The following is a 24,535-nucleotide window of genomic DNA, read 5'->3' as shown; positions in this document are numbered from 1 at the left end:
ACCTTGCCAAAAGTACATGTGGTTGCTTAAAGCAGGAAAGGCCTTCCCAAAGAAAATGTTACCTCCTGAATGGTGCCAATTAACAATTGTCATCATTCTGGGGAAAAGCCATGCTCTTTGCTGCGGGGAGGGTTCAGGGGATTTATGAACATCCTACTTGAGGGTTACTTCAGTTGGTGCTGTGTGTCTGGAGGAGAAAGAAATTTCTACAGGAAGCCAGGAGCTAACCAGGGAAGGCAGTGGGTCTCCCTGCCTTCTGCCAGCTCCATGACCAGCTCTCAAAGTAGGGCCATTATTAGAGCAGTCAGAAATTTTCCAGTGGGATGTTTTTGCTCTTGGAAGCCTCCCTGTTTTCCTTCCTGCCCAGGCCCTTGGCAGGCTGCCTGACAGGCTGGTGGCACAGGAGAGCTGAGGAGCCCTCAGAGCTGAGTTCCTGGACAGGTCAGGCAGCTCCTGCTCCCCAGTTGCATTCTGTAGGGAGACCCAGGCCACTCCAGACTTGTTTCCCCACTTCCAAGTGCACGTCCAAGTTTCTGTTCATTTCAGAAATCTTAAGTGGGAAGTTCTGTTTTCTGGGTACGCATTATTTATTCTAGCTTGCTTTTTTGGATGTCTTTTTGACCTGCTGGACATCAGGCTGGAGAAGGCTCTATCCTGGCCCTTCCTAAAAGCAGCTTGTGGTTGGGAAGTTTCCTGGTGTACTGATGTGCTGAGACCATACTCATAAAACAAAAAAGCAAGAAATGCTTGTTGGACAGGTGAGAGGGAAAGGAGAACATCTCTGCAGTTTTATAAATAACATGGTTTCTTCTCCCCACCTTGGGCTTTACTCAGCCCAGCTTCTGAAATCTGTATGAAATCATAGTAACACACAAATAATTAATTACAGAAGTAAAAAAAAGTTGCCTTTCTGTTTGATCCTCCCCTGAAATCTTTTCAAAAATAGCAGAACTCTACAAAGAGAGGGAAGAGATGTACAGATAGGAAGAATCAGGAGGAATTAAGTTGAATAAAGTAAGAGTAGAGAGAAGCATGGCTGCACACGTCAGCCTTTTGGTGGCTCAGTTTTTTGTGCTCACTAACCTTAATCTAGGTTACCCCTACCTAGTGCAAGGCCGTTTATTTTGCACACTGTGCAAAGAAAAGTTTTTATGAAGCCAGATTGTGTAAAGTCGTGCCACTGGTTCCCACAGTGGTACAGCTGAGGCTGCTGAACAGCTAATATCAGAAATGTAGATTAGGCTTTCTGTTTTGTGTTCTTTTCATTGCTCTCAGTGTAATGATGTTACTGTAGCTACTTGTTTTGTACAGTGGGGATAATAAATGAGTTAAATCAGGAGAGCAGTTATCTCTCCAATTGCTCCCAAACAATGCTCTTCACATGGTTCACTGGAGTTTTCCTGGAGGCTGCAGCTCTGTTCTGTTTTGAAATCCACACTAGATCCTACAACAGCTGGGGTAAGGGAAATTTCTGCCGTTTTTTCTGACCAGTACTTAGCTGTAAAGGAAATTAAAGAGGATATATTAAAATGGAGCAAAAACTGACATGAAGGAAAAAAAAAAAAGAAAACAACCTGAGCACTTGACTGGCTTTGAAAATTTATAGAAGCTGGAAATGAAATTCATACTGCCTATCCAACCCTACGTTCTGTTTGGTGCAGGATGTTTGTGTCTCGCTGTCCTGAGCTCTGGGCACATATCTAGCACAGGCAGGGGATGAATCCTGCTGGCAGCACTTTGCAGAGGAGGTGCTTTGCTCTCTCCTGGCTGAGGAGGAGAGAGGCAGCCGAGGCTGCGTGCGAGGTGCCGGACTCGTGGCGTGAGAGACGAGGGCACTGATTCACCTAATGTGACTTGGCAAGGCTGTGCAGCCCAGTTCTTTTATTCTTCCCTGAGCTGTGCTAAATCAGCTGCAAACTGGGCACTGCTCTTTTGTGTATGTGTGCTCACTTTCTGGAACACTCGTGTTCCGTGCTCTGCAGTCCCAGCTCGCTTTCTGCTGGAAAAATCCTGCTCACGAGCAGGGACAGTAACACTGACCTGCTCTGCCTTTGTTCGTGCTTCAGTCCCCACGCTCCTGCCTAAATCCGTACATCTATTGATCTGAAATGCAGCAAAGAGAGGGGTGGCTGTTTGAGCTGCAGGCTTGGTAAGACCTGTTTTGGGGAAGATCTGTGAGGCATGCTGATTCAGTGGAAAGAACTGCAGTAGTTTATCCACAGACCTGACAATCTGCTGTGCAGTTTGGCTTTCTGTGTGTCACACTGCCATGCAGAATGCTGTGAAAATCATAACACTGTAGGGTCTGGAAGGTCTTCACTTCAGCATGAAGGCTGGCCTAGGACTCAGTTCTGAAACGATGCCTAATGGAGGCTGTCACGTGCAGTGAAGGGCTTTCAAAAGCCTGGCTGAGCTTCTGCACTTACCCTGCAGCAAACTGCAGAGGGTATGAAAAGAGACACACTTGCAAATTTGAGGCACCCCGATGAACAGAGCCAGTTTCAACCCACACAAGTGGGTTTTTATCCATGCTAAACACCTTGGCAAAAGACCTGAGGTGAGGAAGCTGGAGAGGGCTGCAGCAGTGGGATGGATGGAGTCACCTATACAGCTCTCTGGAGTATGTGGATGCTTTGGGACACCCAATAGGCTGAAACTCTGCAGAGTTTGTGGGTTGGGGATGTTTGCTTCTGGCACCTTCAGGTGAAGGTGTTGAAGCAGGGGGATGAGAGGAGGCAGAATTAGAAAGCGCTCAGGTATCTCAGGCAAAACATGAAGCATTTCCAAAATGAATGCAGCTGCTGGCTGTGCAACCAAGCCATGGCCCACTTAGAACCCCTGAAAGACCTCGTTTGCTGCACAGACAGTAAACCATCTGCTGTTTGGGGTCGAACAGGACACCTGAGGAAGCATTTTGCAAACACAGAGTGCCACTTGTGCAATATTTTGGCAAGGGAATTAGACCCTGAGGTGAGCACTAGCTCCGTGAGGATACACCTGCTTGCCCAGAGGCTCGGAGCTTTTCCGTGTCAGCAGAGTTCTGTCTGTGCTGCTGCTGCAAAAAAGGCCTCTGCTGGGCAATAAGATACTTTTATTTTCTCTGAGATCCTAGTCTGTGTTGTGTTAGGGGTCAAACTATGTGCTTTTGGACCAGGCACGTGGCATTTCTGCTTTCTTCACTCTGTTCCTGCTCTGGGATTTCTCCCATTGCTTATGTCAGACAGGCTGAGCTTGGGAGTACTCTTGCAGCCTGAGCTCATGTCCCAGAGCATGTTTGCTGGGATTGTTTGGGATACTGTGACTTGAGAAGAGCCATTCAAAGGTAAACGAAGTTCCTTTCTCCTTTTTCACTTCTCCCCAAGTGGGATATAAAGCTTTTGTTTTATTTTAATGGTGTGTCAAGGCAGGAATGCTCTCGCAGTGATGCTTATCTTGGGGAGTATTTGTCAGCTCCCACAGAGCCCAAATCGAGGTCAATATTTAGGCTCATTTTACTGCTGAATGGACTACTCTGCCCTGGGTTAATTACTTGGCCAGCATAGTGGTCCAACCTTAAAGATGGGAATAGACACCGCCGACTGCCCTCATCCTGTCTCTTTTTGGTTATCATCTGCCAGCGGCACTTACTGTTGAAAAATCAGCATGATCTAATACCTAAGAACAGGCAAAAAAGTTGGATCCTGCTTCCTTGTGTAGCTGATTATCTGTGGGTTTGGGTAAGCTGGGCTTCTTCCCCTTCCAGCTGCCCTATTAAAAAAAAACCCTCTAAATTTTTGTCTGCTGTTGGTACTGTTGGTCTGTAGAACATTGTGGAGCTCATTCCAGGCTTGTCCATCACTGCCTGTCGATCCAGTCATGTCAGGCCTTTCCAAGCTGTCCATGCTGCAGCAGTGCCAAGTTTTACATGTTGTCTGAGTTTGCTGGTGCATTATTTTATCCCAGACATCAGGGAGAGAGTATAAAACAATTTACATCTGCAGAAGCCGAGAGACTGTACCCATCTTGAGCCTGTCAGTGGAAATCCAGCAAAATGCTGGGGAAATTCCAGAGCTGATGGAGGATTTGTCAGCTGCCAGCAGTGAAATTTTGGGGCTTATCAGTTTAAAGGAAGTTCACAGCTCTTAAGCTGGAAAACTGGAAGAAGACCAGGGGCCACCTCTTAAGAAAAGAGAAAGCTTGTTGGGTTTGCCATGTGCAGGCTCCAGATTTGCTTCTGGTAAACAAACCTGGCCTCACTCAGTTTCTCTCTTGTCACATAAAATCCTTCAGGAAGGCTGCTGCTTATCCTGCCTTCAGTTCAGTGGCTGCTCTTACCTATCAGGCTCAAAAGTGACCTGGATTAGTTTTCTGCTTCCACCAGGAGTCTTCCCATTACATCTGTTACCTCTCATGATCCAAAGCCAAAGGATAAACATGGAAATGATATTTTTCAGGAGGGTCAGGCAGAAAAAAGGACTCCTCTGCTAGCTGGGCAGAAGAGGAAGGAGCTGAGCCACCTACTTGGGTTTTCTCTGTGGAGTATTCCCAGCAAAGTTATTTATTGGGAAAGGGTGAAAAATGCATCTGATTCTGAAGGAAGATATATCAATGCTACAAAAGGAAAGATTGCAGCCCTTTCATGCTGTTTTTCAGTGCTCTTTGCTAAAATACTCTATTCTTCCAGCATCTGAACTATTGATTTAAATCATCATTGGCTGGGACACTTGATAGTTTTTGTCATGTGTGCAATTTAGACTTACTTTGGCTGGAACAGAAACCAGAGCTGGGTCTAAATTAATTCTTCCTGGTAGAGTGTCAAAATCCTGCCAAAGCAGGATTGTTTGATTGATTTGCAGTGGTCAATGCAAAAAAAGAGCCCCTGTGGCATGGCTGGCTTTTAATCCCTAGTAACCTTAGGTCTCATCATATTTCCTAAATTCCATGTTTTAAAAACACATGATTTTGATCTTACCTAGTTCCTTTTTACTAGGTGATTTCTAGGTGCATCATTAGAAATAATTAGAGCCTGCAGCTCCTTCCCTCATGGTTCACTGGGTTCTTTCCCTGTGTTCAAAAAAATGCCTGCCATCACTAAATGTTCCTTCTGGAATTGCTTGAGACAGGAGTGATTCAGTCACATGGATCACATTTATGCAAAGATTCTAATTCAGATTAAAGAGAATATTAATAGCCCAGTTATTAGTGGGAATTGTCTCCAAAAAGTCTTGCTTGGCATAGCATGGGCATCCAGCTGGCAGGAAAGGAAGGAAAATCAGGAATAACCTGCAGAGCCTGCTGCTGAGACCTGTGTTTGCTTGAGCTGCATCCTCAACATCACTGAGAGGAATCCCTGCTTTCAGAGCTGGTTGAGGTTTTTCAGGACAAATCTCTTCTCCAGATGGATCTTTCCAGACTCTCACTGATCTGTCATGAGGCTTTTTTCCCCTCTGCTCCTTTTAACTGCAGGTTTATGGAATTTTATTAAGTGCCATAGCTACATCATTGCCTGTCTTTTAGATTTATCTGTGGCCTAGTCTTTCCTAATTCCATTTTAATGTATTTATGTCTGAATTCTTTTATTTTACAGCCATACCCTATTGTTTCCACGCAGTATCAGGAGCAGAACTTGATACACTTAGTTCCTTTGAAAAGGTCTGCAGTAAAACAAGTTCTGAGGTCTCTTGTCTGAGAGCTCTGAGTATCTTTCCGTTCTGTCTGCAGCTGCCTCACCACTCAAAAATAGGTGTACAGGAATGATAAAAGCAGACCCTGATCCAGTCATTTGCCTTGAGAGAGCAAAATGCTGTGATCCTGCAGAATTTGACAGTACTTAAATCCACTCAGAGTATCCCTGAAGTCAACAGAAAGATGTGTCCACACATTCCAGCCTCATCCCCATGCCACAGTCCATTGATTTTATTCTTTCCCCCAGAGCTGTTTCGATAGGAATATAGTGATTAAATATAGGGAAAGAGAAGGAAGCCTTACAGTGAACTGTGCCATGAGGGCATTGCTTCTCCAAAGGGCACATATAAATGTGCCCCCTTTTTAAAGGAGAAAAAAAAAGCTTTTTGCTATCCATGAAAGCCTAGTCTGCTAGATTTATTAGTAGAATAAAAAGGTTATAAACAGATAAGATCAACTTCCTTCACCAACACAGGGAGGCTGCTACCATGCATTTTTCAGACTTTGACCAGTTAATGTCAGCCTTAATTGTGATTTTGAGGTGCTCATTCACAAGGAGATGACATGAATAACCCTATTTCAGAGGCCAGTAAGCTGCAACCCACATGTATCTATTGACTGAAATTAACTGTTCAGTGGCAGTGCTGTTCCTGACCTTAGGCTGGATCATTTGTTTGCTGAGTTCATACTAAATAGTTCAAAACATTGAATAAATTGCACAATTTTGAGATCTGAGAACATCTATCCTTTTAAAAAGAGAAGTGAGTAGCTTTAGCACATTTATGATGAGCAGCTTTCACTTTCTGCTGTTTATGGAACATCTCAGCACATATTCAGCAGTAACTTTTAGATCAAAATGAAAAGCAAATGACATTTTGACAGAGTCGGAGCCCATGGAAGTGAGACTCCTGCACATGTGCTCCTGGTGTTTTAACTGAAAGGCTGCAGAGAGACAGAGGATGAAGTGTTTATGGAATATTAAATGGAAGGGAATTAAAACAAGTCTGGCTAAAGTCAGTAGGTGACAGACACCAGTTATGCTTCCATTCCTGGAATATTCCTGCCTGTGCCTGGCATCACCTATTGAGGTATTTTTAAGCTGTATTTTTAAGCTGTTGAGGCATTTTGAGCTTTTTTTTCAATTGTTCATTTCTTTATAGTTCAAGGATTGCAGAACTGGAATGTGAGAGATGACCTTGGCAGTGGGGAAGGGAATTCATTGCAAACCCTGAGGATCGAATCCATCCAAGTGCAACTGCTGAAGCTGGCAATGCACTCTACTCTCAATTAGATACTTTCCCCCCTCTCTTTTATGTTGTTTGTATAAACATGCACTGCTCAGTTTTTTGGGTTTTTTTCCAACTCTACATACCTCACACCTGGGACAGACCAGCCTTTCTTCCACGTTGCTGGCTGTAAGCAGTTTGTAGTGTTATTGTAGTGCTTCCAAAGGAGTCCCTGCATCTTCTGATCTTTCTGTTTCAGAGCAGGGGTGTGATACAAACACAGATTATTTAAATTCTCTGTAAAAGTGGGAGGAGAAGCCTCTCCCTGTGTATGAACTGGAGCAGCACAGAGCAGACTCCATGGAGAGACAGGGGAAATAATACAGGTACAAAAGAGAGTACAGTGAAACAGAAGTTTGATGATGAAGGCTGTGGGAAGCTGTGGGGGGAAAAGTCAGATTTTTGGGCTGTCTTAAGACTTGGCTGCTGTTTTTCATGTTTTGAGAAGTCCCAAGTATCATGGTACAGGTGGGACAGGACACCTGAAAAATCACCCATTTCATGTGGTCCTGGGCAATGTGCTCAGCTGATCCTGGTTTTGAGCAAGGGCTTTGGACTGAATGATCTCCAGAAGTTCCTCCAACCCCAGCTGTCCTGTGCTGCTGTGGTTCTAATTTCAGTATTTGCCCTCAGAGTGTTTAACATCTCTCCACTTGGTGATTTCCCACTCAACAGGAATCAATACCTTGTTCCCTGGAACTGGTTCTTCAGTAGGCAGTGGTTGATCCTCACCACCTACCTGGAGAAGTGTGAGGCGTCTGACATCTTTGTCCTGTCAGTTAGAAAACGTTTGAAAACCATAATTTTCTGCTCTTACAGTGGTTTTACCCCAGTGCTGGGTGGAAATCCCCACCAAGGCCGTCACTGACCAAGGTCACTTCTGGTGAAAGTCCCTGTTGGTAAAAGTGTTGAGAAATGGAGAGATGATCTCTGGCTATGCTGTTCAGCAGTGAAGAGACAACAGGCACTGTGTGTGTGTTTGTGTGTGTTACCACCCTGCAATTACAGCTCCAGTAATTACTGTAACTAAGGCAGAGATGCCCACGTTGAGCTCTTGGCTCCTGCTCTTGAGTTTCCATCTGCTCAGATAAAAAAGAAGGTGCAAGAAGATGAGAGCCTGGCAACTCAGCTGCCTGGAATCTCGGGGCTGGTGCCCCCAGGAATCTCCAGTGCCTGTGGGTAGCCTGGGTTGTGCATTGTTTGTTGTTTGCTCCTTGTAATGAGAGGCAAACCAGCATCAAGATTGAAAAGAAAATAATCCAGGGAAACCTAAAACAAAGCTGTTAGAACATTCCAGAAACACAGGAATGAGTTAGGCAAGGTCTTCTGGCTTCTTTTCCCACCTTTTAGATAGTGCCTATGGGAATAATGGAGGACTGACTGAGAGTCTGCACCTCACTGCTTGACTCTTGCAGGTCTGTCTTTCCTGTGTCCATCTTTCTTTAAGGACAGCCTCCTGATAGCAGCACAGTGCTCTGGTAAATAATACAACGAAAAATCAGTAATTCTGGGGATGAAAAATTCTGTGCATGTTGCAAAGAATGGTGATGGTAACAAGCCAGCAAGTTTCTCCTTTTTCAGTAATTGCTGTTGCCAATTGAAGTTTATATTGTTTCCTATTGGACTAAATTGCAGCCCTTCCCTTGCAGAACTTGCCTGTTTCCTGAGGAAGGAGTTATCTGGTGCTTTTTAACAAAGGCCACACTAAATAAATACAATCCTGAGCCTTTGCTGTGCAGCAGCCAGGGCTGGCAGGTTGTTGGGGGTTTTTCTGTTATTGTTCCTGACATCTTTGTAACACATTGCTAAGAGCCAAGCCCCACTGCAGAATAAATATTTCTGGGTGTAATTTGTGATAATAGCAGCTATCATTCTCTCTCTGACCTTGTAGAGATTAGACCTAAGCTTTCCCTGGGGTAACCCCCTAGGTCGGTGAGTCTCTGCTGGCTTTCCTTTTCCAAGGCAGTTTGCACTTCCCCATCCCATCCCTGTGCTGCCCTGACCTCTTGGTCACTTACAGAGCTAAACTGCACCATTTTAATCACAAGGTTTTTACAGCAACTGCTGAACTGAGTGTTTCAAAAAGCACCTCTGCTCTGCAAGACAAATCCTATTCAAATGAGCTGCATGTCTGAGCTCATTCAGCCGTGGGCTTAGACTCTTCTGGGGCTGAAGCACCTGGTGTTGATCCCGTGGGTGCAGGTCTAACATGTTTGCTGAGAGAGGAGGGACCAGGCTGTGCTTTGCTGGTGATGCTGCTGGAAGGGGCATTTGCAGCCTGGAGTCAAGCCCCTGGCAGCTCGAGTTCCACTGGAGAGTTTGTACCTGCAGGTCTCTCTTCCAGGGATTGGAAAGTCTATCATAATGTCTAGAGAAGAGAAGGGGCAGGCAGAAGCTGGAAGGTTTTATTCCTAGGCTTGCTGGAAAACCCTGCTGCTGGAAGGAATTCGGTTAACAATTCCTCACCCCTTTGGCTTTGTTTGGAGATGGAAAAGATCCTTCTGGAGAAACGGGGGGCTCTTCTTGGACAGGTGCTGCAGAACTGGGGACATTTTAAGTGGGAAAGGATGAGTTGTTTGTGATGCAGTCCCAGAAGATGGTCTGAGAGGAATAGGAGCCTGTTAGCATGAAATTATAACAGGGCTAACATAACCTGCTCAGAACTTAGCTGCTTGTAATTATCCTGCTCCCAGCAGCCAGACTGAGTGATTAAGAGTTCCCTCTGTCAGCCCTGCACTGTGCCAGGTAGCCAGTGCTCAGTTCCCTGTTGGGGCTGCCAAATTCTTCAGGAAGGATCTCTCTGAAGAGCTGGTGCAGTGGAATATCATAGAAACATATGTGCCTTAAGTGACTTTCCATCTGGGCATCCCATTCTTCCTTGTACAAGAAGTTACAATAGTTTAATTAACACACTTTAGGGCTACTTCTGGACTGCTCAACTGTCTGTGCTCAGACACTCAAGATACCTAAAGATAAGTGGCTTAATCTTGGAGCACAGTTTGCCCCAGCAGAGTGACAAAATTTGGGCTCTGTACAGCTTCATTCACAGTCAGGGCTCAGAGGTACCTGCTGCAAAGAAAATAAAATGAAAGCCAGTTTGTTTCTCAAATAATTTTGTTCCTTCATGGTTCTTTTGAGGTAGAAACCCTGGGAAGAAAGGTGTGTCCCATGTGTTGTAAACTTTTCATTGATTACTCTTTCTTTGCGCTTGAAATGCAGAGCATTGGATGCTGAAAGAACAATTTATTAAAGCAACAGGTACTGCTGATATTTTCCTCAACAAGCTGAAAAAGGATTGTGCACATTGAGTGCAATGGTGTTAGAATAGGCTCATGTTTAGCTTTGTCATTTTTATCATATCAGTCATCGATGCTTCTGTGGTTTGGGATTTGCCTTTTGGCAGCAGTATTTTAATGGAGCTGAAAAGAAAAAAAAAATGCCTTGCCATTTGGCATTTGAAACAAAAATTATTGGTTTTTCATGCTGATCATTAGCTGAGAGAGCAGCTGGAGCTTGAAATTCCTCTGTGTTCATGTAGGAAGCCCAGAGCTGCTCCCTCTGCTGTGGTCAACATGAACCAGGCTGGGCCTGTTGCAAGAACAGGTTTTATCTGAGCATTAGAAAACTTCATTCTCTTATTCCTAATAGAATGTTTATCTAATCTATTAATAGGAGACTATTTAAGTGTGGCTTTTTAGAGAGAGAGAGATGGGGTAGCAGATAAGTTGATATGGAGACTTGAGTGACAGTTGGGTTTTTTCATCTCCCTGTGCTGCAGGTGTTAGGGTGTAAACAAACATTGCTGGTGTCTTACTCAGGCATTTGCCATCTGGGCATCAAATCTGCAACTCTGTAGTTCACAGTCCATGAGAAATAGATATAAAACTTTGGTAATTTGACAAGTTGCTTTGTAGGAGGGCATTGGTTATGCCTCTGGCCTCCTGTTTGTGCTGGTTTTTGGCCACAGCATCCTGAGGGTGTTAGGCTAAGAGCTTTTTTTCCATGTGTCCTGTCAGCATTGCTCTTGGTTAGGCCAAGCTGTGACCTGCTGAAAGATCTCCTGCATCCATATATTGAGGTATTTGAATCATTTTAATTACTCTCATTTGAGATTCAGTAGAAGGTCATACACTGTAGCAGGCAAAGCAAGAGGCTGCTCGGCAGCACTGCTGGCACTAAAAGCAGACTTAATAGCTGGAATTTGTGGCATCTGCTGAGAAGCTCCAAATGTTGAAATGTAGTGCATGCATGCTCTAAATTTAGGATATTTGAAAACTGAAAGAATTTGAGCTTGGCCAATTAAATCCACCTACCAGAATCCCAGAGTTAAGCTGTTGTGTCTGCCATTCCCAGTGTCTGCCATTCCCAGTGCCCATTGATAGGATCATAAAAATCCCAGAGATAGAACCATAAAAAGAGTTTGAAATTAGGAGATTTCACAGTCTTAAACACAAAGTGGAAGAACAAGATGCTTTCTTGTCTGGCATAGAAAGACTTCATTGCAATAGTTGTTTACTTTAAATTCAGGACACTTCTGTTGCTTGCATTTCTCATATCTGTAACTTTACATGGCAATATTTATTCAGTTTTTAAAGGCAAAATGCAAACATGGAACTCTATGCTTTCCAGTAAAAAGCAGAAACAAATTCATTCACCACTGGAATTTTCTCTTCATTCTGCACAGCAAGTCTTCAGTGTTTTAAGACAAGAACTAAGGAGCAGAGCAGAAGCTTCTTGAAGATTTAGGTGAAATGTGTTCATTGAGCAGTTTGCCATTAGGAGAGAGTGATGTCTTCCTGCAAAATAATAACTTAAAAACTTTAAAAATGCTGCACTGGCATCTATTTGATCAGTGATGTTACTTCTCCTTCTGAGCTTTGATTAATGGCAGATTTTGTGTCTTACATGGCACTATTAGAGAAGTGCTGTCCATTCATTCACAAATGCTACACCCCCTGGGCTTTGAATGCCCTTTATTTAAGCAAATGGACTCTTAAATTACATTATTGGGTGGAGTGGGTACCTGATTTTAGAGCACACATTGCATTATTTCACCTAAGAGAGCTGCAAACCTGCATGTGTTGGTGTGTTCTTAGTGCCTTCATGCTAAATTAATTTCTGGAACATCTCAGATTCCAGGAAAGTGAAAAACCAAAAGATTCCTTGGATTTTCATGAAGAAAGCACTGACATCAGCAGTGGGATGACTGATGACACACAGTGTCCCTGCTCACAGGAGTGTGACATGGCACAGGAATGCCATATCAGTCAAGCCTATAGAAAAACAGGAGTCTCTTCAACTTTTTCTTAGTCCTGAAAGGAAAAGAAACATCTTAGAATCATCTTTTTAACCTTGAAGTGTTTTGCCTCTAGATACCAGTATTCTGTGTTTTAAAATGTCTTATTTGAAACACTAATTAGGTTTTGGCTTGTGCTGGGATGTAAATGGGAAACCTTTCCCTGTTTATTGTGAAAACCCCTTTGCTTTGGTAAGAATTGTCTTTGTTTAATGGAACAAACTTTTCCAGCTATAATTAATTGAACAGCTCTCAGTATTCCAGAACTGCAGAAAAAAACCCATTTCTCTTCCTGGCTCTTTACTCACACAGCTTTAACTGGGGAGCTCCGGGCAGTTCTCATGAGCGTGGCAACGCTCCATGTCAGGATTTTACAATTGGGCCCTGAAAACCAGTTCAGTGATTGAATCTGGCAGATTGGGTTTGGCTCCAGAGCCAGCATATGCTTTTAACATATGCACATTGGCAAATCAGATTGCAGTCATAACTAAAAGGGCTGCTGTCTCAATCCTGCTCCTGCTGTTGGGAATTACGTGTAATGGGCAAAAAAAAATGGGGGAAGAAGGATTCTGGGCTGTGGGTAGTGAAGAACCAGCTGACCCCTGGTAAATTTGCTTGCAGATAGCATGGGATATTTTTTTGTTTTGTTTTTGGTTTGGTTTGGTTTTGTTTTTGTTAGTTTGCCAGCGTAGCTGCTGGAGTGCACTGTAGGAGTTACCACTTGGTTTTTCTGCCCACAGGATCAAGACTGTTCCAAGAATAGCAGACACCCCACTCTGGCTCTCTGCCCATGTTTATCTCTGACTATCACCTAACGTGCTGCTACAGGCTCATTCCTTTCATGCATGTAAATTGTGCTCCTGTCCTGCTCCAAAATGTACCACTTTTTTCCTTTGCTGCTGGAATTGTTGGGCATGGCCAGGTTTTCCTGGGTCAGATTCCTCAGGGTGGGTCCTGGCTACCAGGACTCCACATGTTGCACTGGTTGGATCTTGTCTGGAAGGTGTTTTGTGCTTGCAAACAAGGGCAGTCACTTTTTTGTAAGAGTTGGGAAAGGCTTGGATCTGATGTAGATGGCCTGGCCAGAGCCACTGTTCGAATAATCATAGAATCAGGATAATGGAATGGTTTGGGTTAAAAGGAGCTTTAAAAGTGATCTTGTCCCACCCCAATGCCATGGGCAGGGACACCTCCCACTATCCCAGGTTGCTCCAAGCCCTGTCCATCCTGGCCTTGGACACTTCCAGGGATAGGGCAGCCACAGTTTATCTGGGAGTCTCTTCCAGGGCCTCCCCACCCTCACAGGGAACAATTCCTTCCCAATATCCCATCTGTCCCTGCCCTCTGGCAGTGGGAAGCCATTCCCTCTTGTCCTGTCAGTCCAGGCCCTTGTCCCAAGTCCCTCTCCAGCTCTCCAGGAGCCCCTTTAGGTGCTCCCTGAGGTTTCCCTGGAGCCTTCTCCTCATCCAGGCTGAGCAATGCCAGCTCTCCCAGGCTGGCTGCAGTGATGGGGTGTTCCACACCTGGGAGCATCTCCATGGCCTCCACTGGACTCACTCCATGCTAATTGAGGTCAGGACTACAGTTAGGTCCAGACCCATGGAAGAATAGTTCACCCCCCAAATTGTTTGCTGTAGTTTTCACCTTATGGAGAGTTTTAGGGCACTGAGGAGTTGGGAGCAGCAGCAGGAGCAGGATTGGTGGTTTTCCTTCCTCTGCATTTCTTCCATGTCCATGAGGGCTCCAACAGCCCTGTGTGGGGCTGGGGGGACAGATGGAAATCTATCACATCCTTGACCCCATAACTGTGACCATGTTGTCATAGTTAAACTATCATGTTTATTTATCTGCCTCTTAACAACAACTGTATACATTCAAAGTTGGTTTTCATTATTTTCTGCCTCTCTAGAAACCTTCCTTCTGCTTCAGCTTTGCAGATGTTGCAAATATGTTTTTCTAATGAGACACATGGCACATTCCACCACAGCACCAGTGCTTGTTTCCAGCCTGAAAATGAAATCTTTTCCCTGTTGGTAAAGTAAGGTTTGTAAAATGTGATTACAATAAATAAACCATGGACTTGAGAACTCTTTTTAAGTTTCATAGTGAGTTCCCAGTGATTATTTCATGGGTTTTTTTGGTTTTTTTTTTTTTGTTGTTGTTGTTTTTTTTTTTTTTTTGTGAACTCAAATTTAATTTTTCCTTTGATTTGTAGCAACATGAAGTAAAACCTGTCTGATGCTGCATCTTATTTTTAAGTGTGGTTTGCAAAGGATGGAAAAGGTGTTATTTCTGTCTGTGGGAAGAAAGATCAGAGCTGCCAGTTCTTGATTTAAACTACTCTTGTACCATTTTATATTCTCTATATAAAAAGGAAACTCTGAAGGCAGATTCAGTGGAGAAAGGATCCTAATAAATATAATAATAACCAGATGGCTTTCATTCCATTAGTGTCTGACTGCAGGATAGCTCTCTAAACTCATGGCATAGCCAAGCCAATGCCTTAGTAACTTGATAATGATCCACTAAAATCTGAGAACTCTTATCTTCTGAGATGTGAGCCAGTCATTGTTTTAAGGGAAGTCAGAAGAACACTTTTTGGGGTCAGTTGGATGTGGTTAAATTTCTTCTTCCTTTTCTGTAAGGATCTGGACTGTCTGCCTTGAAAGATGCTGCACATGTTGAGATGATCCTAGAATAGGGCCCAGCATGGTAATTCCTATTTTTTCTCCTATAAATGTGGGAAGTTCTTGAAATTTTGTAAAATACTTTTGAGTCTGTGAGGAATAGCTCCTGTCTGAAGCTGGTTGTATTTTGGAGCAACAATTTTGTGTTTCTTCTCGATTAACATCTCTGTTGTTATTTTATTCACATATAATTACATACTCTGAAGTACATTTTTATTTTTTCTCCCTGCTGCTTGAAGAGGGGTTTTAGTGTTTGAGAATCCAAACTGTGAATATGCCACTGTTTTCCACATCAGTGTGCCATGGTTTGAGTTTTGGATACTCTGTCTTGCCTCAGAAAGTTTTCCCTTCTCCAAGTAATGAGACTTCACTCTGACTTCTTTTTGACTCTGTTGCCATCCTTGGCCTTTTTCCATCTGAGTGACTTTGAGCCATAGAATTTGATTGCCGCAATAAATTCAAACATTAGCTCACTGCACTGAAAACCTTTCCTTTTTATTTTTGAGTCCCTTGCAAAACCCCACACTGATCTTTAAAGATTTGGGATTCTTCTCTGCAGGAGCCTCTGTATAGTTCCTGTAAGTCAAACATGGGGGGTTACCATGGGCTACCCCACTCTGACCATAAATATTGTGAGATTTCCACGTGCTTTAGTTCACTCAGACCATTTAGAAGGCCTGGGCACAGGCAGGATGGAGACTGTGCCTGTGTGGCTCAGGCCCTGCTCAGGCTGCCAGGAGGGAGGTGAATTTTGCCATTCCCACCTGCTTCCATTAGGACAGGATTTTCTTTCCCACTTTAGAAGAAGGAGAGTCTTGTTTAGAAGAACAAGGTTTTTCTTTCTTGCTGTTGCTGTCACTGTTGGCTCCTGCTTTGTTTTGCTGTGGCAGAGCAGAAGGCAATGAAAAATAGCAGAGAAGAGGTGGGGCAACAGGGAAATGCTTTATTCCTCCTTTTTCCCTCCAGGTTGGAAGGGACTTTGAGCAGCCTGGGCTAGTGGAAGATGTCCCTGCCCATGGCAGGGGTTTGGTACAAGATGAGCTTTCTCCACCCCAAACCATTCTGTGACTCTGTGATTTTTCAGCAGGCTTGTCACTGGATCCTCCTGGGGGCACAGCCAGGGGGAAGGAATGTGATAGAATGGCTGTTTTTTGTGGGAAACCCCACTGTCTTCACCTGAGTTAGCAGGTGCCCAAAGCACAGGAAGGATGATGTGATTTTCTCACTCCTCTGGAGTGCTCTCCTGTTTGCATACAATTAACTTCCCTTTGCCCAAGATATTTTAATCCCATTGCTCCTAGAAATCCCCAGAAGAGCCCACTTTGGGAAAGATTTCTTTGTGATGGATATCCCTGAAAGTCTGTGATCCCACAGCTTCTCCTCGAGATGCTGCATGTGCTCTCCACATGCCCCTCATGTCCAAAGCCATTCTAATGAAAGTACCTTTTCCAGGAAAAAGTTATCCTAAAACTTGCTGTAAATTCTCTGCCAAATGCTGCTTGGCTTCCTCGGCTATGTCTAAATAAAACAATGTGGTTTAACTCAAAGGAAGGGGGAAAGCCCATAATAAAGTCTGCTCTTTCTCAGAGCACTCTCACCCAACTCCAAGGTGATCCCCTCGGGAGTGGAGTGGCTGTCCAATTCCAGATGGAGGGAATTTCAGGGAACTTATGGGTGGAATATTGACAGCCCATGACAGTGTCAGACATCAGTGTGATCCTTCACAAGGTGTACAGAGGAGGAGCAGTTTCTATTCCACTTCCCAGTCCTGTGCACATTCCCAGTTCATGCTGGCATCACTCCAAGACAAGTTCATGGCAAAAAAAAACGGAAGAAGCCATGGTGGCATTGTGCTTCCAAGAAAACTGAGGGTCTGTGTCCCCAGCGAGCTGCTGCTGGAATATGACAGCTTCCCAAGGCTGGATCACTTCATGTGTGGAATTTAATGAGCTGCCAAACACTTCTAAATGTCAGGAAGACCAGAGGAAAATGGCACCAGGCAGAACATGGCACAGGCAGGAGCACAGAGACAGAAATTAATTCTTTAGCTTGCAGCATCTCCCAGTTAATTTTCCACTAAGGTTCCCCCCTTCCCTTGCTGCAGACTGTGAAATGATCAGTGATTCCTTGGGGGCAGATGGATGCCCAGGTTAAGGGCCACAGGGTTGAGAACAGCATTTTATTTTCTAGGAAATTAGGAATTTCATTTATTTTCTTAGTGTGACCTGACCCAGTGTTGGTGTTTGATTCAGCTGAACCACACCTCTTCTTTCTGCTTCAGTCCTGGGATAATGCTGCTTATCTGGTGGAGTGTCAGTGAGCAAAGGAAGATAAAGCTGTTCCCAGAGTGTGGCCAGTTTGGGAGAAAAGAAATAATTGGATAAAAGCCGGGGGAAAGAGTAAAAAGCCCATCCTCAAGCTGGAAATTTTGCAGAGAAACAAAGTTTTTTTTTCAGCAAAATAGCAATTGAAGCCATTATAGTGACCCTCGATAGAATAATGAATAATAAAGAATGATTTATCCAATTTGCACAGCAATGCCAATGGTGGGGTTTGGAAAATCAGGACAGAAGGATGAGACTTCCTGACACTGCTTTTTGCATTCCAATGTCTGCTCTCCTTTGGACACAAGGAGAACCAGGCAGTCGAAGCTGTCACTTTTAAAGTCTTTGAGAAAAAAATCTGTTGAGATTAAAAAAAGAAACAGAAGGGAAAAAAAAAAAAGTCTTTCTTCTTGCTATTCCTCCCAAAGCAAGTTTTCCACATCCAAGGTCTGCTTGTGTGGAAGCCATTTATAACCCTGGCACATGTGGATTTTTTTGTAGAGTGGAAATTCCTTCAGGATAGGTGTTATTTCTGGTGCAGACTCCGTGGCATTTGCTGCTGGCTGACCACAGGTTCTGGCTGCCCAGGGCCTTGAGTCAGTCACCAGGGTTTGATCAGGGTTCCTGCCCTGCAGTGTTCCCACCATGGGAGTGTCAGGGAAGCTGGGATGTGGCCTAAATCTTTGTTTACCGCAGAAGGTGGAAGATGGAATCTCTTGTAAGATGAGCTTTTCCAGTGCTCCTGAGCATTCCCAATCTAAATATAATTTAATTCTGTATTTAGTTGTGATGCTTTTAGGCTCCCTGGCCTACCTCTCTGCCCTCACCACCTCTGTGGAACTTTGAATTCCATGCTAGAGGCTCTGCAGAGTACATAGAAAAGATAAATAATTATTTTGGCTCCTCTCTTAAGTACCTGCATTCAAAAAGTGTGAATGGCTCTTTTCCAGGCCGGATAAGAGTTGAAATTCTCTGGAGCAGAGAATTTGCTTAAAGGCATCTCCCAAATGCCTGTGGACAATTCCTGCTCTTCCCTTAAGGAGGTCAATCAGCTCTGAATTGGATGAGCTGGAATGATTCATCCCATCTCTTTCAGAAAATCTTGGGAAGGATGAGCTGCTGGATGGTTTTCAAAGTGGTGATTGTAGCAATATCAGCAACCCTGATATTCTGATTCTTTGGCAGAAAAGTGAACTGGTAAGAGGAGAAAGTCAATGTCCTGTTAGAAACACCCTGGCCCTGGGCAATCCAGGATCTGGTGCTTCAAACACCTCTGGTTTTGTAGAAGCTGTTTCACAACTCAGAAGAAAAGGAGAAAAGGGAAAAAGAGTGGGTGTGTCTGTGGAGTGATAGTGGCAGGGTTTCAGGGTACACCTTGCAACTGGGAAAATTGGAACAGCACATATTTTTACAAAATGGAGTTATTCCAGCCTGAAGGGTGTTCAAAGTCGTGATAAAGGGACTTCTGCTTGTAAATCTCATTATGAACAAATGATTTCTAACGGGATTGGTGCAGCTCCCTCTTCCTGCCCTCACACATGTACACAAGCACGGCTTTGAAAATGCCTTTCATGGCTTCAGCTGCTTTCATTAATGCCCAAATCAGTTCATATTTCCTCATATATTTTTTTTTCCTCTCTGAACTTTGTAAAGGAATTATCCTTTCTCTCCTCAGTTCTTTTCTTTTGAATGGTTAAATGGAACAGGGTTTTGTTTTTTGTGGGGTTTCTTTGTTGTTGTTGTTTTTTTTCTTTTTTTTTTTTTTTTCCTTTTTCCACAGCGTTAATGAAGTCGTTTCTGGGAATGGGAGAGGTGTTTTCATTACAGCTGGCACTTCCAAGCCTTCCACTGGGGTGGCAGGTATCCTTGGGGAAAAATCAAGCAAAATAGATCAGTCTGGCTGTATATTGAGAGGGTGGATGAGATGTGTTGTGTATGAGGGTATTATGGTAACTGTACATTAATGTGTGATCTCAGTGCTGTGTTCATTCTTACAGCAGGAGTAAGGGGGGGCTAATCATGAGCTGGTGCTGCTGTTATTACCTTATTTATATTCCTTTATTGCCTTGCAGCCCTTCATATTGAGTAAAACCTCATTGTTCCACCAGTTCTGTGGTCTGGAGACTCAGGGGGACAAAACTGAGGGTCAGGTGGGCAAAACTGAGCTCTGCATAAGAAAGGCAAAATGCAAAAAGCCGTGGGGATAGCAGTAATGTAAAGATTAACAGAGACAAGAACTGAATTAGCAAGGTTTGAAGTTGCAAACAGTCAAGGATATTTGCAGTGTTCCTAGCAGAGAAGCATAAAAATAATAATAAATCATAAATAATCCTGTGCCTATGGATTATTTAGAATAGCAGACACAGCTATTACATAAACTGTTCGGGTGACCGAGGCTGAGCCGCTCCTTCCCATGGCCGTGACCTTCCAGTCCAGTTTCCTTCCTCAGGTGGGATTTATCCATGCCAGGCTCCCCCTTGCTCACCCAGGAACCCACAAAGTGTCCTCCAGCCCCAGCCCTTGTTCCCTAATGGATTTCTCCCCTCCCTTCACAGCCCCTTCATGCTGCTGCCGCCGCTGATGGAGTGGATGCGCGTGGCCATCACCTACGCCGAGCACCGCCGCAGCCTGACCGTGGACAGCGACGACATCCGGCAGACGGCCAGGCTGCTCCTCCCGGGGCTGGACTGCGAGCCACGCCAGCTCAAGTATGTGGGCAAAGCTTTGGAAGGCTCCTCTGGTCCTTGGAGCTTCTTAAAACTTTCCTGTACTGGTTTTGGCTTGCCAAGTTGAGATTTCCAGGCCAATGCGCCAGTTAGTGTGGTGGGTTCAGTGCTGGCCAATCACCAGCACAAAAATGGACAATATTAAACAACAAAACCTCTTGCTGCTCCAAAAGAGGTGACAAACTCAGAAAGTCCCCTCTGTGGGCTGTAGCTCAGCTCACTCTGTCTCTTATCAGTCCCTCCAGTGCTGGAAATGCCGCAGCCTGGGCCACAGGTGGGAGCTGCCAGTGCTCAGGCACAGAATATTCCTAGCTGGAAGGGACCCACAGGGATCATCAAGTCCAACTCTTAAGAATTAGCACCATGCTGTAACCACAGAGCTAATCTCAGGGTCACACTTTCACTACATTTCCCAGAAGCCAGATCTCGCAGTGCTGCTCAGGCGATACATGTTTAACCTTCTGGTACTTCCAGAGATAAAGGAGCTTTGGCCAAACTCTGCAGCTGGGGCTGAAAGATTTTTTTGTCTTTCTTAAAGTTAAATATGAAATGCAAGTATTTGGGTTCAGGGTTTTTCTGTGCCTCAGACTTAATTACAAGATTATTCCTTGCTTTAAAAGACAGCTTGAATGAAAGATCTTAAAAAAAAAAAGTTATTTCCAGATTGCATTATTTGATCCTTTAAAGCAGTCATTTTGTATCCATATGTTCAAGGGGAAAAAAGGTCTAGAAACTGGTTTGTTTAATTGTTTATCTATTTATTTTTTCCTGACTTGCTGTGGGATAGGAACAATATGCAAAAGCAAGTTCCATCCCTTCAAAAACCTTTGTTTTTCTGAGGTTCCCTGGATTTCAAGTGGAGTAATTTTTTTTTTTTTTTTTTACATAATTCTTCTTTTTCTTCTTACTATTATGTAAAGTAAATACATCTTATTCTGGGTAACACTGTAGATTGTGATACAAGTTAGAACAAGATTATGGTAAAATTTTATGAGAGATTCATCCTGAATCTTCTGTGTGAGGTGATGAGTGGCCTGTTCCTCTGGCAGGCTGTCCAGGCTCTCCAGAGGAGGATGGCTGTGCTGAAAGCATCTCATTTATCAGAGGAACTTGGCAGGCTGATATCTCACTCACTGAGAGTTTGCTCAAGAGCCTGTGCTGGAAAACAGGAGGTTACTGTGGAAGGCATTCACCCCAAAATAACATCAAAGGGCTGAGCTCCCAGTGCCAGCCTCCACTTGGGAAGCGATCCTTCAGTGAAGGAGACACACTTCCAGGTCTGGAATTCAGAAGAGTCTGAGCAGCCAGCCAGAGGATTTACAGTAATTCCTGGGCTCCTTCCAGATGACATAAAAGTCCTGATAGTCATCTAAAGGATAAGGACTTAGTAGATCCTCACAGAAATGTTAAAGCACTTCTTTCAAGTGAGTTGCTGGAAAAGCATTGAGGATGTTCCCCTGCCTAAATTTAATTTTTATTTCATACTTTTAAAAAAAAATTGATATTTTTTTGCCCAGAAAAGACTAGGGATCCATTTTTTTTTTTTTTATGGTATGGGTACCATCCAGGAATTCTTTTGTCTTTCACAGACCTGAATGCTGCTTCAGCTCCTTCAGGAGACTGGATGCTAAAGCTGCTACTGAGAAATTCCAGCAGGATCTGGGCTTCCGCATGCTGAACTGCGGGAGGACGGATCTGATCAACCAGGCCATCGAGGCACTGGGCCCCGACGGGGTGAACACCATGGATGATCAGGTGTGCCACAGAACAAACCCTCACCACCCCAAAATCCCCTGCATCAGCAGCTCCTTCCTTCCTTTCCACGTGGCAAATCAATATCAGGTCGTGTTTGTTGTCTCTCCAAGGGTTTTCTAATTCTAGCTCGTGGTTTAGGCTGAAAATGCATCCTTTAAAACACAGAAAAATACTCCCCACCCCATTCTCATGCCACCCCTCCAAAAAAAATCCCATTAGAGGCCGGAGTGGATTGCTTATCAGCTGGAATGTCTGTTCTTCTTTGGATGGGCTGTCTCAGGCACTGATGGCAGGCAGGTTAACACAGGGGCAGTGAATGGAAAGTCTGATACGTGCTGAGAGGATGTCAAAGCAAAGTGGTTTCTTTTCCAGTGACACTCTCCTCTGGCTCAGCAGCCCAATTCCCAGCTGGGTTAGTGAGGAGTGACCAAAAGGTGTTTTTGTCTCGTGGCTTTCGGGCTCAGAGCAGTTTGGAATACAAGACACAGAACTGAGAGCCCCACCCCAGTGGCCTGGTGTCAGTCAGTGTTAGATTTGCTCATAGTCCATCATGCTGATGTGTCTGTTTATCCATTTTTAACTGTTCCCTGCTCAGCTACACTGAACCACAGGGATTTGGTAGTCCTGGGAGTCTCTACTCATGCTGTCAGTCCCATCAAGTAACAGCAGAGTCTCTCCTGGGATATCATTCAATGCATGGAATTAGCTTTTAATTTTAAAAAAGGGGGGAAAAAAGCCACCTCTCCTAAATAAACACTCGTTACAGCTGTCACAGCGAGGAGAATGAGCTGTCACATCTCTGGAACAGGAGGATATTGAGCAGTGGGAAGGGTTTATGTTCAGGTAGAGAGGTTTTCTCACTGTCAGCATTTTACTGCAGTAACATTTCAGACCCAGCTCTGAACCTGGCACATCTTCCATAGCACTTCCCACCATCCTGCAGTTTTAAGGGAAGTGTGAATGTATACACAAATAGCAGAAGCTGCTCCTGGACATATCTGGGTGTGTAGTTGCCTTATTTACAAATCCAGTACCAGGAGCTTTGTGGTCACTGGGGTGGGTATCTCATCACAGATATTCACTTTAGTAAAGTGACTGAAGTGGCAGATTTATATTATGAAGGTTTTCCACTTCCTCTTTATATTTTTTAAATAAGTTTTTGCAGTTCCTGTAGCCCAGAGGTCTCTCATTCTCTCAAAGATTATTTTGTGATTTGCATTGTGAGCCACTGTGCCCCAGCACCTCAGACACTGGTGCCAGGACTGTCACTTCTTGCTGCAGGATGTCCCCTACCTCTCATCCAGCCAGCAAACTGGGAGCTGTCTGGCATTTGTCAGCACAGAGACTCCTGTGTGCAGCTCCTTGGGAAGTCTGAGGAGTTTCTGCTGTCACTGATGTCTCATCCTGTGGGTGGGATCCTCTTGCCAGCCCTGCTGTGAGAGGGGCAGCTCTGTCTCTTTGGACCTCAGAGAGTGTTTTGGCACCAACAAAAAGGGCAGGACAGGCCCCCTCTGGAGACATTGTTGCTTGGAAATTCCCCACTTGACTCTGGAGCAACTCAGCTTTGTGTCCAAGCAAGTGCCTGCATGGCACTGCCCACCCCAGGCAGAGTTAAATCCAAGTTCTGGGAATAGCTGGAACAGGAAACCAAAGCTGGACTTTGCCACCAGCTTGTTTTGCTTCTTTTGGAAAAGAGTAAGACAAAGCCAGATGCCCAAACTTGGGAAAACTGACTTAGGCATGACAGAGCTGCTGGATAATTAATACAAAGGCTTTAGATCCAGATTGGGATTTTGACCACTCCCAGGGTGTGAGCATGTCCAGGATGTTCAGACCCACTTGCCCATCTGTGTACATGGAAATCTGTGGAAAAGAACTCAGAACATCCCCTCAGAAATGTGAGTTTGGAGCAGGACCCTGTATTCAGTTCTGATGGGGACCAAGCATTCTGGTTTCAGGGAATTGGAGATGTTTAGGAGAACAATCTCTTCTTCCCTTTGCAAGGAGCAAGCAGGAAGTGCAAAACTAACTTTAAAAATTAAAAAAAGGACAGTGTAAGTCCATACAAGTTTTAGAGCCCTGGCTGGGGTTTGTGCCTGCAGACCTGTGTTTTGAATTCTCAGTTTATTTGTCTGTAATAAGTGTGGAGCCTCCCAAACCCCACAGAAGCCAGAATATCTCACCCAGAAATATCCTCACCAATGGAAGTGCCCCAGAGGAAGAAGCTGGGTGTTGTGGCTGCTTTGAAAAGACACCTTTCCTCCCCCCTCAAGAGCAGAACTCCTGTGTGAGAGATGTAATTCCATTTTACAGTGCAGCTCCCTTTAAGGAAGAAGCTCTGTTATTGCACTCTGAGCTGCAGAGATGCTGCCTGTAAAAAATTCAAATGCCTGCAATAATTAAGGGGAGGGGGCAGGAAAGCTGTGGGATGTGAGCAGCAATGGATTTTACCAGGCCATTTCCTTTCTGTCCTTGGCTACTTCAGGAATGAGCTCCATAAGTAAGGTTCATTTTTCTCATAATTCATCTCTGAGCCGTCATGGTTTGCTGGTTAAGTAGAGGGAGGGAGATTTATGGGATTGAAATGCTGAAATATTGAGGCAAATAGGATTTTAGCAATGGGGAGAAGTTGCCAAATAAATTCATCGTCTGTATTTTTGTGTTGCTTTCTGCCTTCAGTTCATTTGGCTACAAATGAGCCAAGAAATGGCATTTCTTTGTTGGCAGCCTTGGGAAAGCTGGAGAGTTGTGGACAATACAGGGTGAGGGTTTTCAGTGATCCTTTTTGTGTTCTTTC

General features: G+C 44.3%; 1 protein-coding gene across 1 annotated transcript in view; it reads left to right on the top strand.

The window, feature by feature from the left end:
- The window catches only part of ABTB2 (ankyrin repeat and BTB domain containing 2), a 111,827-nt gene that overhangs the window by 75,543 nt on the left and 11,749 nt on the right, over window positions 1-24,535 (top strand). The window contains exons 4-5 of the mRNA XM_059848457.1: window positions 19,813-19,965; window positions 21,573-21,738. Of these exons, the coding sequence (XP_059704440.1) occupies window positions 19,813-19,965; window positions 21,573-21,738 (319 nt within the window). The remainder of the gene's footprint in view (window positions 1-19,812; window positions 19,966-21,572; window positions 21,739-24,535) is intronic.

The sequence above is a fragment of the Haemorhous mexicanus genome, chromosome 6 (genome assembly GCF_027477595.1).
Source record: "Haemorhous mexicanus isolate bHaeMex1 chromosome 6, bHaeMex1.pri, whole genome shotgun sequence".
Taxonomy (NCBI): domain Eukaryota; kingdom Metazoa; phylum Chordata; class Aves; order Passeriformes; family Fringillidae; genus Haemorhous; species Haemorhous mexicanus.
The sequence above is the reverse complement of the archived record's forward strand: the minus strand, read 5'-3'. Positions and strand labels throughout refer to the sequence as shown.